The 15,732-nt window shown below is 44.4% G+C and overlaps 2 protein-coding genes across 3 annotated transcripts; both read left to right on the forward strand.

The window, feature by feature from the left end:
• The first annotated feature begins 2,195 nt into the window (after window positions 1-2,195).
• LOC116996921 (C-C motif chemokine 3-like) lies at window positions 2,196-3,415 on the forward strand. Its single transcript, XM_033060997.1, has 3 exons — window positions 2,196-2,357; window positions 2,595-2,703; window positions 3,218-3,415. Exons 1-3 carry the CDS (start codon window positions 2,252-2,254, stop codon window positions 3,363-3,365), a joined length of 363 nt encoding a protein of 120 aa, XP_032916888.1. The 5' UTR covers window positions 2,196-2,251; the 3' UTR covers window positions 3,366-3,415.
• A 3,070-nt stretch (window positions 3,416-6,485) lies between these two features.
• Window positions 6,486-14,736, forward strand: LRPAP1 (LDL receptor related protein associated protein 1). 2 transcript variants are annotated; one of them, XM_033061015.2, is made up of 8 exons: window positions 6,486-6,702; window positions 8,929-9,073; window positions 9,415-9,539; window positions 10,835-10,955; window positions 11,859-12,017; window positions 12,555-12,637; window positions 13,525-13,701; window positions 14,019-14,736. In XM_033061015.2, exons 1-8 carry the CDS (start codon window positions 6,523-6,525, stop codon window positions 14,082-14,084), a joined length of 1,056 nt encoding a protein of 351 aa, XP_032916906.1. In that variant the 5' UTR covers window positions 6,486-6,522; the 3' UTR covers window positions 14,085-14,736. The 2 variants fall into 2 exon arrangements, with proteins under 2 accessions (XP_032916906.1, XP_032916907.1); XM_033061016.2 differs by lacking the exons at window positions 12,555-12,637; window positions 13,525-13,701; window positions 14,019-14,736 and adding an exon at window positions 12,107-12,362 and having other exon boundaries at window positions 6,522-6,702; window positions 11,859-12,059.
• Window positions 14,737-15,732: the final 996 nt, after the last annotated feature.

Genomic DNA, 15,732 nt, shown 5'->3' on the forward strand with positions numbered 1-15,732 from the left:
CTGGGGGTGACACTGGTGCTGTCTCTCAGCACTGTTCAGGCTGTGCAGTGAGCTGACAGCAACGTCACTGTGCCAGCAGGACAGGCTCAGTGTCTGCAAGAATGGATTGGTGAGTGCCCAGAGCTGACACTCCATGGCCCCTAGCCCCACACCTCCAACAGTCCCTGGCACATCCCTCTTTTCCCCTCCTGCAGAACCAGGCCAGCAAGCTGAGCCAGACAGGGACCACTGAAGAGGGATTCTACAAACTTTCCCCAGATAACCAGCAGGAGCTGGCACAGTCAGCCCAGAAGGTGAGGTTAGGGGTGTTCATGCTCCATGTCTGGCAGTGCACTGGCCAACAACCCACCAGGGATGCTCTGGTAGCCAGCAGTAAACCACCCACCATAGTTCCTCATTTACCCAAAAAGGCTGATTTCTGCAGAAATTAGGTATTTTGAGAGGGTACATGATTTTATCAGTGGTTTCTATGGCTAGTGGTTCTCACTAGCCAGGCAGCCCACTAGCAGTGCTGGGCAAGGGGTAACCAGGCTCCCCAGGGCAGTGTGGCACTGACACCAGCTGCCTCTGTGCCATCCCCTCAGGGGCTGCACCTGCACCTGGGGGGCACCTCGGACACACACTACAGCAACATTCTTGCTTGACAAAGGTAGGATATAACCAATTCCGAAAGACCCAACAGTGCACACTCAGAAAGCAAGCTACAAAACTTGCTACTTGCTCCTTCTTTTCCTGTGTCTGGCCTTGTTCTGGTTTTCCTCAGAACTCGGTCAGTAAACTTCACGTCCCAGCCTGGCTCATAGCCACAGGTCATTGCAGCAGTCGCAGGGCTCGTGTCACAGGAGCTTGAGCTCTGGCCATTCCCACCAGACACTCAAATGGAATCCGAAAGTTGCAGATCTGCGACCAGCACTTCCCCTTCTGTGGTTCCCTTGATTTCTCCAGCCCATCAGAATTGGGAACTCCTGGAATAATTTCTGTTGTGACACACTCATTTTCTCTCCTTGAAACTCTGGGTGAATAGGAGGGATGTAGCAGCAGGCATTGTGTAGAGGAAAACCCTGCAGCCACCCCAACTCCAGCTCTGTTTGTGTTCCCTCAGTCCCTGCAGCACCACAAAGTTCACAGAAACAAAATGTGGGATCATTCATGCTGGAAAAGACCTTTAAGATCACCAAGGCCGACCATCAAGTTGGACTGAAACGAGTTAAGACCACCAAGACATTAACCCAGCATTACAAAGTTCACCACTAAACTATGTCCCTAAATGTGAGCTTCATTTTTGGTCCCTGGAGAGTGCTAATATCGATCAGCCATCTCTCAGGAGCTTACATTAGCCAGCAGAGAAAGACCGGAGGCCTTAGTTGATGTGTTCCACAAGAATCTTTATTTCATGCGAAGGGTGGACAAGCAGGGATTCTCCCAGAACAAAGGGCAGACAGCCATATTTATAAGTTCAGGGGGAATTCAAACTCCAGCCAATAAAAGTTTATACAAAGCACAGCATCCAATCTAAGTGAGAAGTTCTAAAGGCGAACTGACCAATTACACAGACTAATTTCTAACCAATTATCTTCCAAGGTGTTAGGAGAGTGACCAAATTCTTAAGGAATTTGGCTCAACCTTGGTATCTAGGATACCTTATCTATTATAGCAAGTTCCAGGGGCCAGGGGAAGATGGCTTTGGAGGAATTGTATCATCCACACCTAGAGCACCACATTTAAATGTCTTTCAAATGTCTTTAGGGATGGTGACTCCACCACTTCCCCAGGGAGCCTGCTCCAGTGCTTGACAACATTTTCAGAGAAGAACATTTTCATAGCACACCCTGGTTCAATGTGATGTCATTTCATCTCATTCTGTCACTTGTTTCCTGGGAGAAGAGAGCAACCTCCACCTCACTACAGTCCTCCTTTCAAGAAGTTGCAGAGAGTGGTAAGGTTCCCCCTCAGGCTTGGCCTCCTCTTCTACCTTTAAATGAACCCAGCTCCTTCAGCTGTTCCTCAGAAGACTTGTTTTCTTTTAAATATGAAAATTGCAGCCCTGTGGCTGGCACTTCCCTTTTCGCAGTTTCTTTGCCTTACATAATGTTCCTGGTATGGTACAGTCATCTTCTTTCTTGAAACCCTGTGCCCACCCAATGGTGGGGGTATAAAAGATCAGCAGGAGCAGGGGCTACCATGCAGAGGAGAGCCCCAGGGACACCCCAGCTCCAGCCTCACTCGTGGCTCCCTCAGCCCTCCCAGCATCATGAGAGTCCTTGCAGCCACCTTGGCTGTTCTGCTCCTTTTGGCCATCTGCTCCCTGGCTGAGGCTGATCACAGAGTCTCCAGGAATGCTGCACTTCTTGAGAATGGTAGGTTTTCCTTCCCCAGGAGAGAGCCCCATGCCCACTGATTAGACCCTCATGGCCATGGACAAGGCTGGGAGCAGATGGCCATCACCAGTGCAGGGACTAAGCCTCAGAGATGGAGATTTTCAGGGGGTGTGCCTGGAGGACACAGCACAGGTGATGGCAAATCCCCTGGGAGCCACAGGAAGAGTCTCTGCTGCAGTGTGGGGTCTCACTGGGCCCATCTCTCTGCCCTCACAGAAAAAAACCCCATCGACTGCTGCTTCAAATACATATCACGCCGTATTCCACGCAGAACGATCCACTCTGCCTATGTGACCAGTCCCAGCTGCCCAATGCCAGCCGTGGTGTAAGTACCCAACATCGCCAGGGTCCAGGGTGCACCAGCCAGGGCAGCACCCCAAGGGTGTCCAAGGATGGGCAAGGGCTTGGACAGGTGTGGAGAGACAGCTGGCCTGTGAGCCAGAGAGGGTTAATGAATAAAGGTTATTTCTGAGAGGAATCTTATCAAGGCTGTTGGCCTGGAGACCAAGAAGAGAAGAAGGAGGTAAGTGGGAAAGAAAAGCGGCAACTGGGAAAAGTATTTTTAGAAAAGTTTTGTGAAAAACAGAGGTGCTGATGGTTTTACACCAATGAACATTATGTTGATTTACTGTAACCAATGAGTGAAGTGTAAACTTTGTAGAGTGTATGAAAGACAGCTAGCTGTTGTAACAAACAGGATATTAGCCTTCTGAAATGTAGTATATCATGCCCACCTCAACAGCGACAGACAGGGACAACCAGGGTGCTACCAGCAGCACCTAGCACAAGCACCCTGATGCCCTGGCTGAGTGCCTCAACACTGTTTTTTCCTCCAACAGCCTGGTCACCAGGAAGGGGGGGAATGTGTGTGCAGACCCCAAGGCTCCCTGGGTGCAGAAATACCTGTGGGACTTGGAGCTTCCACAGAACTGGCTCTTCCCTACTTCTGACCCCGAGCAGAGGGATCAGCCCCCAGCACAAGAGTAAGAGTGCTTGAGCTGCATCCTTCTTCAAAGGGAAAATTTATTACAATTGCCATTTGTTTAGCTAAATTTTGATTGCCTAAATGCTTGAATAAACTGTTTGGCATGTCAAACTCTTTGGGTGTCTCTGAAGTCCCTGCTGGAGTCCCATCATGGCAGAAAGGACCCATGGGGACCCTCTTGCCCTTCCCACTCCCTGGTTTCACTGCTATCCACTGTGCAAAGTGGCCCCATGACAGCTCCCACAGTACTTCCCTCTCCCCAGCCTGGACTCAGCTCCTGCATCCCAACATGATCCAGACATACCTGTGGGGTGACATTGGCATCTCATCCATTCCTTGGGGCCCTCCCCATACAGCCTATATGGAGCTCAGTGACAAATCCCCTGGGCCAGGCAGCCCTGCTGGGCATCTGTGAGCAGCTCTTTGGCCTATTTTCCCCAAGGACTAGAGGATTGGGGCAGTCTCTGATTACCTGACATCCCCATTCCTAGCCCCCTCCTACCTTACAGCCCCCTGCAGAGGAGGAGCTGAGGTCTCAGCTCCCGGGTGCTGCTGTCCCCACACACACTCTGTGCCACAGTGCTGCCAGAGGAGCAGGTAGGAGCAGGCAGCACTGTCCCCACCACTGACACCACCTCTGTCCTGACACCACTGCCCAGCTCTGGGGACATGAGTGGGACATCTCTGCAGGTGACACCAGCCCTGTCCCTAGGCCATGCTCTGCCCTGCACCACTTCTGCTTGGGCCAGGACACACAGAGCTATATCAAAAACTGGTCACTTGAGGTCACAGAAGTAAGGGCACTGGAGAATGACATCCAGCAAGCCAACCTAAGCAAACTAATGGTGCAGTAGCCCTTCTCTATTTCTAAAAATGTTTAGTGTAGCTCAAAGACTCAGGTAAACAAATGCATAAAGCTGTGCACAAGTACACTCAATACTAGAAGATTGGGAACCTGCTAGATTTTATAGAGCATAGAAGTTGAATTTATTTGCAGAGAGCCTGCAGACTCAATCAGTATGTCAAATTACAGACAAGATAAAACCACCTATTCCAAAATGACTCAGGAATACATATATACAGTGTAATAATGAGATTAAAAGAAGCTCTCAATCCTAAAATGGATGGGCTTCTTTCCACATCATCAGTTTGCTGTACTTCAATGTGTACTTCAAAGCTCGCTTCAACTGCTCTTCAACGCAATGCACCACTGTGCAATGCTTTTGACCACTTCTGCAATTCAGTCTTATAGCAATAGCTTCTACAATAATAACACTGAAAATCTCCTACTTATTAAAAATGTGAAAAAGAAAACACAAGATGTTTATATTACTTACAAGGCAAAAATGACAGGCCAGTAAAAACCTCCCTGGGGCACTATTTTCACAAATCTCATTCTAGTTAAGGCAATCTATTAGTTCTTATATACACACCAACCTTGGATTAAATACTGCATATTTTCACAGCATTGTGGAGTTTTTTTTCTTAATACAGCTTGGCTTAAACCCCTCCCAAAACTGCCTGTTGACCAATGCACTCTTTGGCTGGCTCCTTGAGCAGGACACACTGAGGTAGGAGGTTGGCACCATCCGGACCAGCTCTCCTGCCCAAGTCTTGGAACCCAGAAACTTGGGAGTTTTGAGCTTTCTGTGCTTTCTGACACTGACCCCGGGAAAACACTGCTTTTGAAGTGAAGCCTTGGAGAAGGTTTCCAAATTTGAGTGATGGAGTTAGAGTCACAGGTGGGTAGTTGGAATAGAAGTGTGTGATTGCACATTGTGAAAGGTTTTGAATTTGAAGGTTTTAGAAAATTAATAGGTATGGAACAAGATAGAGGGTTTGGGGTGTTGTCTCCTTCCATTTTCTTCTTCCTTCTTCTTCATGCTTGCAGGTAGCAGTTTCTGGTTGGATAGTTAGTGCGGCACTGCGGGTCACAGGAGTTTGGTTATTGGGTCAAAAGTATAAATAATATAGCTGTGAGTTCTTTATTGGACTGTTTAGCTTTAAAAGACCTTGTAAACAGCTAGATTCACCTCTATTTTGCTTGTTTTTAGCTGGTAGCTAGGAGTGTTGCAGAACTTTCTGTACTTTAGGTAAGATTTAATAAACAACTAATTCCAAACACGAGAAAATTCATCTCCATGTTTTTAATCCTGACTCTGAGTGAAGACAGAAGAAAATGAAGACAAGCCACTAAGAGGTGCAGTTAACCCTTTTACACAAGAGCTGCACTCTGAGCATGCACCACTGATCCCAGAGCCATTCCCACAGCTCACCCCTCAGTAACAGCCCAACCTCAGTGTCCCTGTGCTCCTCACACCCTTCCACCCTCACCATTTATCCCAGAGCCATTCCCACACCTTACCCCTCAATAACAGCCCAACCTCAGTGTCCCTGTGCTCCTCACATCCCTCCTGCCCTCACCACCCAGCCCAGAGCCATTCCTGCACCTCACCCCTCAGTAACAACCAAAAATACGCGTCCCTGCCTTTCTCACATCCCTCCTGCCCTCACCATCTATCCCAGAGCCATTCCCACACCTCACCCCTCAGTAATAGCACTATCTCAGTGTCTCTGTGCTCCTCACACCCCTCCTGCCCACACCACCGATCCCAGAGCCATTCCCACAGCTCACCCCTCAATAACAGCCCAATCTTTGTCCCTGTGCTCCTCACCCCTCCTCCCTCACCCCCATCCACCCTCGGTGCCATCCCTGGTGTCCCTCTCTGCCACCGCCAAGGGAGCCCGGGGGAACCGCTCCCCACTCTTGCCTTCCGTCCTCCCCCAGCTGCTTTTCTTTTTCTGTGTACTCTTGGACATTGTGTTAGTGTCTGAAAACTTTTGTTTGATGAAAGCAGCGGTGTTCGAACCCACTTCGGCCCCTTGTTCTCGCACAGCTGACATCAACGCCAAGTGTCGGGGGGAAAACTACTCATCAAACGTGCCAGTTCAGCATATTTTGTGAAGCAAGCATCGAAGAGAAAGGCACGAAGAGAAACAGCTCAAACCCAACCTCCCTCACGCTCCCTCCCCAGGGCCCAGATCAGTCTCTGGATTTTCGACCCTCCCCGGCCTCGCCTCCGCTCCTGCAGCACCGCCCTCCCCTCCCCTCCCCGGCCGCACGGCATCTCGGGAGTTGTAGTTCCCCTGCGGCGCGACATGGCGGCCGTGCGGGCGCTGCCGGCCCTCGCCGCCGCGCTGCTCCTGGCTGCCGCCGGCCAGGCCAGCAAGTACTCCCGGGAGGCCAACGAGGGGCTGGCGGCCGACGGCGGCAAGCGACGGGAGGCCGGGGAGTTCCGGGTGGTGAAGCTGAACCAGATCTGGGAGAAGGCGCAGCGGGTGAGTGGGGCGGCGCGGAGCGATGGCGGAGCTCGGAGGGGGCTCCGAGGTCGGGCCCGGCCGCTTCAGACACTCCTTGCCCGTGGGGGAGATGGGGCGGAGCGGGACCTGTGTGTGAGGAGACGCCGAGGCTGTCCGGCCCGGCTCGGGGCTGCGGTGGCTTTTGTTGTGTTCTCGGGCACGGCTGTCCCTGTCCGCAGCGAGCGCTCCCTCAGCGCGCAGTCCCTTCTGCCGGGACAGGGATGTGTGCCCGAGTCCTGCGAGGTGCTGAAACACCGCTGTCCGTGCCTCAATACAGCAGCTAAAGCACATGGCCGGGAAGCGGGGAGAGAGGGAAGCCCCTCACCGCATCCAGGGAGGATCTGCTGGCTCCAGAGTCGCTGGTTGAACGCTTTACCGAGCTGTCCGGGACTGTGGGGCTGTCGGAAGGCGGTGGCCTCGGTTCCTGCTCTGCACAGGGCAGAAGCTCACGGCAGGAGAAGAGGGAACCCTCCGTCCTGGTGATTGTATCGCCTACATTCACATCGAGCGATGTCGGCAAATGCAAGAGGACCGGCAAATGGGTGTCACCGTTCCCAGATGAAAGCCTTAATTTTGACAGTGATGCCTGAGTTTCTCTCACAGTGGACTACAGAAATATTTTACTAAAGTAAAAACACAATCAAATTATTTCATTACAGTGGAAGTATTTACTTAGAACTAAAAAGAACAGCTCCAGCAGGAGGAGAAGAATGCACTGCACATATCCCCTGAATATGGTGGACCATGGGAATTAGGGTCATGATTGGCAAAGGTTCAGGGAAAGAAATATAGTTAATATTAATTTTGGATCTTCTGCATCCTGAATAGCCTGAGCTATTGAATTGGAGGTAGGGCATCCTTGTACATGATAAAGGTTTTTCTTTTACTTTGGCACATACTAAGAACCATAAATAAAGTGGCTCCTTTTAAGTGCTTTGTTTCTTTAAAGCCATTCCCCAAAAGTAGATGGTAAAGAAGACAACAGGGACACTCCTTTGCTTTAGTATTAGAGGGATCAGAAGTTTTAATGTGTTCCATTATGTTATGGACTCTAGATTTTAGTAATTTCAGTAAACCAAGTGCAAAATGCAGAAAAATAAATAGTTTAAAAATCAAAATTATTATATGCAGTGGCACAAGATCAAATAATAGGACAGCCTATGATGGAAGCATAAACCATAATGTGGATAGTTTCCTGAATTCCTGTCAATAGGAAGTGCATTAGCTCAAAGTAATGACACTTTTCCTAGTTACTTAAAAATAACCTACTGACACACAAAGGAACAGCTGAATCTTCTCAGTATCATTCTGGTGTTTAAAAACAATTCTGAGTCTGTGTTTATTAAACATGCTACTTCCTCACTGAAAATGAGAATTTTTATACTCTCTAAGCTGGCTTTAATGATCAAAAAAATTCTCCAGTAGATAAACTTGTCCTAGGACTGACAAGCCCAGGTGGTTTCAGGCTGGATCTGAGTTCCCAGGACCTGAGTGCACGGTGGTTGTGCACAGGAGGGGTTTTATCAGCTCTCTTCTCTGGGCTTCTCCTCACCTCACCTTCTGTTTGTTCACGTGCGTGTAGACACAGACAGAAGTAGTTCTGAGGTATTAAGATGGTTTGTTACATTTTTTTGTTTTAAACTGAGTAACTGAGGTGTCTAAAATGTGGAAGTTCAGGATCAACCTCCAGCAGTGCTGCTTAGCCAACCACCTATTAGTCATTGTTCCTGTTTTCTCTGTAGCTTACAAAATTTCAAGCTGACCTAGCATTCTTTTAAACTAATGGGGTTTTTTTCCTGTCTTCAGCCTCAGTGTCTTACCTTTTTCTCTCTAATATGTCAGGAAAACCACTAGGTTTGTCTGTTTTAATGCACATACACCATGTTTAGAAATTGTCCAAGAATTTTGTTTTCATTTTGATCATAGTAAAAGTTGCTGATGAAGTGGCTCTTTGACCTGCAAGGCCATCCTCAGTGACCTGGTAGACTGAAAAACTGTACTAACCAATAAAGTTTTTCAACCCACTATAACTGTATGGTTGGAAGATGGTCCACAAAAAAACACATGTGGTGGTAATGGCATGTTGTTTGAGAAGAATTGCTGTGCCATTCTGGTTGTTGTGTATCTGTGCTGGTTCCTGAGGTAGCTCTGAAGCAAAAGGGGAGTCCACAAAACTAAGTACAAACCTTTCTCTGTTCTTGTTAGCTCCATCTCTCTGCTGTGAAACTAGCAGAGTTGCACAGTGATCTGAAAATACAAGAAAAGGATGAGCTAAGCTGGAAAAAACTGAAGGCTGAAGGGCTGGATGAAGATGGAGAGAAGGAAGCCAAGCTCAGACGCAACTTAAATGGTAAGGTCTGTCTTGGAAAGAAAGAGTTTAAACTTTGCATCAGACACACACATGGTTAGACACTTGTGTTTAAACTATTAAATAACTGGTGGTCTTTCTGGATACTGAGCACACAGGAGGTTCTGTGGAGGTCAGCAGGGAGCTGCAGGAGCCCAACAGTCCTTTGCTCCCAATAATTTCAGAAGAGATCATTGAACCTGAGACCACTGTGTCTTGAGCTGTTAGCTTTTCTTCCATGAGCTGCAAAGTCCAGCTCTGCAACTCACAGATGCAGCCCATCTCTAACCTTCCATACATCCATAGTTGGTTCTCATGTTTCTGTATCTTCTCTTCCCTTGCAGTCATTATGACTAAATATGGGATGAATGGAAAGAAGGACTCTCAACTAGTTGATACCAACTATATTAAAGATGGCACAGAAAGTGACACACTAGATGATCCAAGACTGGAAAAATTATGGAGCAAGGTGAGTAAGATTTCCAGGAACTGGAGTAGGAGATCAGTATTTCTTCACTGAACTCTTAGCTGTGTCTTCTGAGAATGCTCAGACTTGGAAATAGCTTTACTACTCTTTTGTTAAGTACTGACCAAGCTGCCTTGCTCTGTAGCTCACATCTTCCTGCCCTGAGGATGCTCCACCTGCATTCAGACCATCCAGCTGTGGCAGGTTGCTTTGGGCAAATAAAACACCCACCCTGGGTCCCCTGAGGTCAAACAGAGTATTTCCTCACATTTCCCTGAATTCATGACTTCCCTTTGTGTGATTGTTACACTGTGTGGTTGTGTATCTGTGGTGGATTTCCCTGTTTTCTTGTTGTTTATGCATGTTTTTAAAACGATATATTTAAAATAGAACCATTTTGAAGACTGTCTAAAAATGAAATGTATTGCAGAGAAAGGTTTTAAATGAGGACTTTCTCAACCTAATATTCAGAAAATTTCCAGGATTTGCATTCATGCATAAAAAGTGGAAGATGTACTGTCAAGTTTGGGCAGTTAAAACTGGCAAAGTCATAATCTTCAGAAATTAAATAATTCAAATTTTAAGAAGCAACTAGTCAGGTAAATCTACAGAATTCTTCTATGAGTCTAATGCAGTGGTAGTAAATCAGGAAAAAAAAAGATTTGCTGGATTTTAAAATGTTACTTTAACTAGATACAGCTCTGGCAAAGAACATGATGTCCTGTGCTTTGGGGAACAGTAAAGTGCAATAGGAGAAATATTCCCTAAGCAAAAAAAGGAAGCATCTGAATAGGTTTCAAAAACATTCACTTTTGATCAGGTATTGCAGCAAGTATGCCACCAGATTTATAGATAGTGCCTCAGCTGTGTGAGCAGTGCTTCCTTAATAGAGAGCAAGTGCAGTGATAAAATCTTCATATGCCGGTAGGAAAGCCTGTGTTTAATGTCAGGCTGCATCCCTCATGCAAATGTTCTGTGGAGCTCCATGGCCTTTATTTCTGTATTAAATTGTTTCCCATGGAGTAGAAATGCCAGATACCTTTCACTGAGTAGTCCATGGCAAGTCCTGCTTTATAAGTCTGAAGCAAACTTCTTTTGACATGATTAAAGGCATCTTACCCATCAACATCTAAATCCTGACCACATACAAATATTAAGAGTATTTTTAAAAAGGATCTAAAGAAAAGCTGCACTTAATAATTTTCTAAATGTGATGAGAAGTGGGAGGACATTTTGGCAGGTGAGGGCACTTGAAAGCACTTGGCCTGGAAGGCACAATGAGCTCATGTTTCTTTCAGGCCAAGACCTCTGGGAAGTTCTCTGATGAGGAGTTGGACAAGCTTTGGCGAGAATTTAAGCATCACAAAGAAAAGATTCGTGAATACAATATCCTGCTGGAGACTGTGAGCAGAACAGAAGGTGCCTGAACATTTCTCTGGTGTTTCAAGATCTGTACAACTCTTTTCTCTGCCCATTGTTTCCATTGCTTCCAAATTTCTTTGGAACTCCTGACATTTCTGTCAGAAACACTTGCAGATGCTGGCATTTTCAGATACTTCCTGTGTTTAATTCTGCATTAGCTGCCAAAATTCTTGCCAGCTAATGAAAATGTTGCCATTTCAGTTTTCTGATTCTGCCTGCATTTCTTGCAGAGAAGATGCCATCAGATTAGCAATTATGGCCAGTGTAGTTTACAGGAAATTATGCAGCAAACAAAAATCTAGTGCTGCAAAATGGGATTCTGAAGTCTGCAGAACATTCATGTTTTATCTCACCAGCAGGGAGCCCAAGAGGAGATACTGAGTATCTTAAGCACCAAGCCTGAAGTTTATTAGAGCATCAAGGACCTGAACCCAGCTTGCTATACTAATCTGAGCTAAAATTTTATACCTGAAGAATTCTAAGGCTCATAGTTTGATGTTTGCATTACATAGTCCGATCTGGAAGCTGCTGAAAATCATTTCACCATCAAATGTCTTGGTTCATGAAATATCAGGAAGAACTCATTAAACATCCTTATCCCATTTTTTTGGGATATTGCTAACCTGGGAAAATAAGAGCATTTCCTTACTGTAATTGGGTGGCTAGGCGTTATAAGGCATTTCTGGAGCATCACCCTCCAGAGCACCGAGGGACATTGATCTGAATACTGACCTGCAAAAGGAATTACTTCTTAAAGTCTGGTTTTGATGCTTCATTTGCATTCAGCTTAAATCCTAAGAACTTAACATCTTCTATTCACCTCAGATTTGGGGAATTTCTGGAGTTTTTGACATATCAAGATTTGCTCCACAATCAATAACACTTACTGTTCTTCAACAGATATCCACAAAAATCTTATCAATCCATCTGAGGAGAACCTGGTGAAAGAGGAAATCTTGCACAACAAGCACAGAGAACTCAAGGAGAAGTTGAGAAGCATCAATCAGGGGTTTGAGCGTTTGCGTAAAGTCAGTCACCAGGGATATGACACAAGCAGTGGTATGATACAGTGGGCCCTGTGCTTATTTGGGATTCCTTTTGTTTTAAAAAACCAAAATCAGCGGACAAGTAAAAGGGTACAGTCACAGTATCACAGTGTGTTGTGTACCACAGTGGGCTGAAGAGATACAGCAAGCCAGTCCTATTTAGACCCAAACCCTGGAAAATGGAAGGATACAGTCAGTGTGTTAAGAGGATAGTTCTGTATTCCATGCTTCCATGAGAAGGGATATTGCTTCAGGAGGGCATGTAAATGAGACAACATGCAGGGCAAACAATGCCTTTATCCAGTTCCTTGGGTTTGGGGTTTTTTTGCTTTCAAAAACCTACTTGTTTTACCTAGTACTAGTGTCTAGTTTTATTCTGTACTTGGATACTTCTGCCTTTTCATCTATATAGATCTATTAGAAATGCAGGGCTTAATGTCTCTTCTTAATATCTATATGTATGTGAGAAAGCATCTCTTCATCTTTCCTAGAAGTTGGACATTAAAAGCATTGTATCCAGATTTTCATTTCATTATATGTGTTTGTTTAGAATTTGAAGAACCAAGAGTGATAGATTTGTGGGACATGGCAAAATCAGCTAATTTCACTGAGAAAGAACTTGAATCTTTTCGGGTAAGTAGAATTCCAGTTACTTCTCTTGCAGAAAGTTATTTTGCCACATAAAGAAACACTCAATGCTACTGTGATAGCAGCCACTTCTGTATTACCCTCCAGACACCATAAAAAAGTCATGCTGCCTTTTTAATACTTCAAATATATAGACATATGTGTAACTAGTCATATGCTGGTTCTGTTATAACCAGCAGAATGAAAATTCTGAATCCTCTCAAAATAAGTGTTGCATATTTTGAATCTTTGAAAGATCAGGCCCTGCTTCTTTGTTGTCAGTGCACCAGATCTACCCCTCTTACACAGTGTCTTAATTAATGTCCTTGGGAAGCACTGTAATCTGTATACCCAGCAATTTCACTCTCATGCCCATCTTTTGTACTGTTAACTGTCATGTTGGAGCTGTGTTGAGCTGACACAAAACTACTGTGATAAAGAGTGCTTTTCAAGGAAATAATATAGAAATTCATTCCTGTGCAGTTCATACCACTTTTATTCAATTCAAGTTGTATAGAGAAAATATTTGATTTCTTTTTTATCTGACTCTGCCTGTTAATCAGGTTTTTAAAATAGACTTTTTAAAAAATTTGTCTCTCTCCCTTCAGTCTACTGTTCTTATGCCTAAATTTTTACTTGGTGTTTACTGGTCTCATCTCACAGCCACCCACAGTGTCCTTTTGAGGACTCTGCAGTGGGTCGTTTTCAGCACCTGCTTTCAAAATCACTAGTCTGGTGGTGATGGTAATGGATTGTCCAGACATTCTAAGAAACAAGGAACTGAAAAAGCTTTCTGTGCCTGACTTAGTAAAGTATCATTGGGAGTGTCTTGACAAGAGAAAGGAAGGCTTGGAAAGAAACTCCTCTGAAGCTGTGTGTATTTGTTACCTTAGGAGGAGCTGAAACATTTTGAAGCAAAAATTGAAAAGCACCATCATTACCAGAAACAATTAGAGATTTCACACCAGAAGCTGAAGCACGTAGAGGGAACAGGAGACAAGGATCATCTGAACAGAAACAAAGAGAAATATGCCATGCTGCAAGAAAAGACAAAAGAACTAGGATATAAGGTCTGTATAAATCCAGTGTTACATAGATGTTGAAAGTTTAACTCAGTAGCAGAGGGGAAGTAGATTATCCAGTGCTGATTTTTCATGCAAGCTGAATGACTTCCAGAAGGGGAGTTCAAGGCACATCTGTTCTCCATGTTTAGTACAGCATACACATAATTGTTTTGTATAGACCTAGTTCTAAAAGGCCTGAAATCTTCCTGCTTTCTACTCTTTCTGTTGTTACAAATACTCGTAGAAAAATCTGAGTATATTACTATATTGATTAATTTCTCGTCATCCTGAAATTTGTTTCGTGTGTTTTGTTTTCCTCGTAGGTAAAGAAGCACTTGCAAGACTTATCCAGCAGAATCTCTCAAGGTCTTCAACACAATGAGCTATAAAAATTTGTTCCTCCTCATGGGATCAGTCTATTAACACAAAGCAGTTAATGTGGTTTTTTGAACAGGGCTTACCAAGGAGTCCTTCTGAAATAGTAAGGATTGAACAGATGTGTCCTGTAAGAATTTTTTTGTCTACTTAATTACCAATTTTATACTTGCACTACAAAATTAAATTATTAGATTAAATATTTAGGTTGCACATTTTAGATCAGATAAATTTTACATCTGAATCAAGTAACAGCCTTTGAAAAAATCAGTTTTGCCAACAGGAAAAAATATGTGAACACTCAAAGGATTTCTGATATAAAAAAATATTAATCTTATAGTCAGATAAGGTATTCTGATCAATGAAAGCAAACACTGAGGTACAGGAAGGTTAAACAGAGGCCAGAAAAGTCTTTATTTCAATGCTTGGCCTGTTACATTTCCTACTTAAGGTAACAAAAATATTTTTACTGACTTTGAGCAGTGGCTCAGAGCTGCACTGCTGCACTCTGTGTGAATCTCATGTGAGAGAGGGAGGAAGAGTAAGGAGGGAGCAAGTACTGAGGTCAATTTGCACAGTTTACTTATTGACTAACACGTGTGTACAATTATCTTGTTCATGGTTGCTTTGGTTTTGCTACACTTGGTCATTAAAAAATCAAAACAAGGTACTGCTGAGAGTTGTTTTTTCACCTTCCCTTTCATATAGTGAGAAGTAATCAGACCTGTATTTTGAGCATGTTGCTAATTCCTGTAATATTCATTGACAAATTAGTTTTTAAGAGAGGAGGGGTAGCTTTGCACCACAAGGATGTGTTTCTGTGTTCTGAATAGACAGGATTTCTAAAGCAGCTTATCTCTGAGCATATATTCCAGTGCAATCTCCAGTAAAGATTATCACTTCCCCTTTCAAGACCAAATTTTTCTGGTCAGAACTTTGGCAGACATCAGACGCCTGGGTTGAAATTGTCCATAATAACAATGCTGACCCATTATTTGAAATGAAAATTTCAAATGAAACTGTTCCAGGAACAAGGCCAAGACCAAGGTCCAGTGTGGGTGAATGATTACTGCTTGGTTGAGTTCTGTCCCTCACAGATGGCAGTGCTGAGGTGTGCTGGATCAGGCAGCTGCCCTTGAGCCTTGCTCTCCCTGCCTGTTCCATGGGAAATACTGAAGAGAGCCATTCAGTCAGAATAGGCCACTCATCCTGGGTCATCATGGATTAAAAGTAACATGATTCTTTACTTAAAAACTGTATCTTCATGTGCAAGTGATCTGAACCAAAACTGTGGTAGCAGTCTTACTTTGAGATTTTCTTTGAAGCTGAAATTTTTTTTTCTTTTTTTAACTTTTTAAATTTAATGTAAGCTAAGAGTTATTTATATTCCAGAGAATTGCTGTCCGTCACAATAACAGGCCACCACTAATATTAACAGTCTGCTTAGAGACAGTTCTGTTCATGTCATTTATGGTATACCTTTGGTTGGCAAGATAAAAAAAGTAAGTCCAAAAATAGCTACAAGCCATTTATGAGAAAACTGCTTTGTTATTTTTCAAATGCTACAGACTGTTTCTTCCCCAGACTTTTTTCTTTAAGAGCTTTTCAGCTTTTGTATCAGAGCAATAGCTGTATTACCTTATGAGTCTGTCTTCATCAATT

The sequence above is a fragment of the Catharus ustulatus genome, chromosome 5 (assembly GCF_009819885.2).
Source record: "Catharus ustulatus isolate bCatUst1 chromosome 5, bCatUst1.pri.v2, whole genome shotgun sequence".
NCBI classification, from domain to species: domain Eukaryota; kingdom Metazoa; phylum Chordata; class Aves; order Passeriformes; family Turdidae; genus Catharus; species Catharus ustulatus.

Excerpts from the sequence above, each read along its gene's own strand:
- LOC116996921 (XM_033060997.1), top strand. The coding sequence starts at position 2,252 with ATGAGAGTCCTTGCAGCCACCTTGGCTGTTCTGCTCCTTTTGGCCATC. Across the intron at positions 2,358-2,594 it reads TGCTGCACTTCTTGAGAATG|AAAAAAACCCCATCGACTGC; the intron begins GTAGGTTTTCCT and ends CTGCCCTCACAG. Across the intron at positions 2,704-3,217 it reads TGCCCAATGCCAGCCGTGGT|CCTGGTCACCAGGAAGGGGG; the intron begins GTAAGTACCCAA and ends TTCCTCCAACAG.
- LRPAP1 (XM_033061015.2), top strand. The coding sequence starts at position 6,523 with ATGGCGGCCGTGCGGGCGCTGCCGGCCCTCGCCGCCGCGCTGCTCCTG. Across the intron at positions 6,703-8,928 it reads TCTGGGAGAAGGCGCAGCGG|CTCCATCTCTCTGCTGTGAA; the intron begins GTGAGTGGGGCG and ends TGTTCTTGTTAG. Across the intron at positions 9,074-9,414 it reads GCTCAGACGCAACTTAAATG|TCATTATGACTAAATATGGG; the intron begins GTAAGGTCTGTC and ends CTTCCCTTGCAG.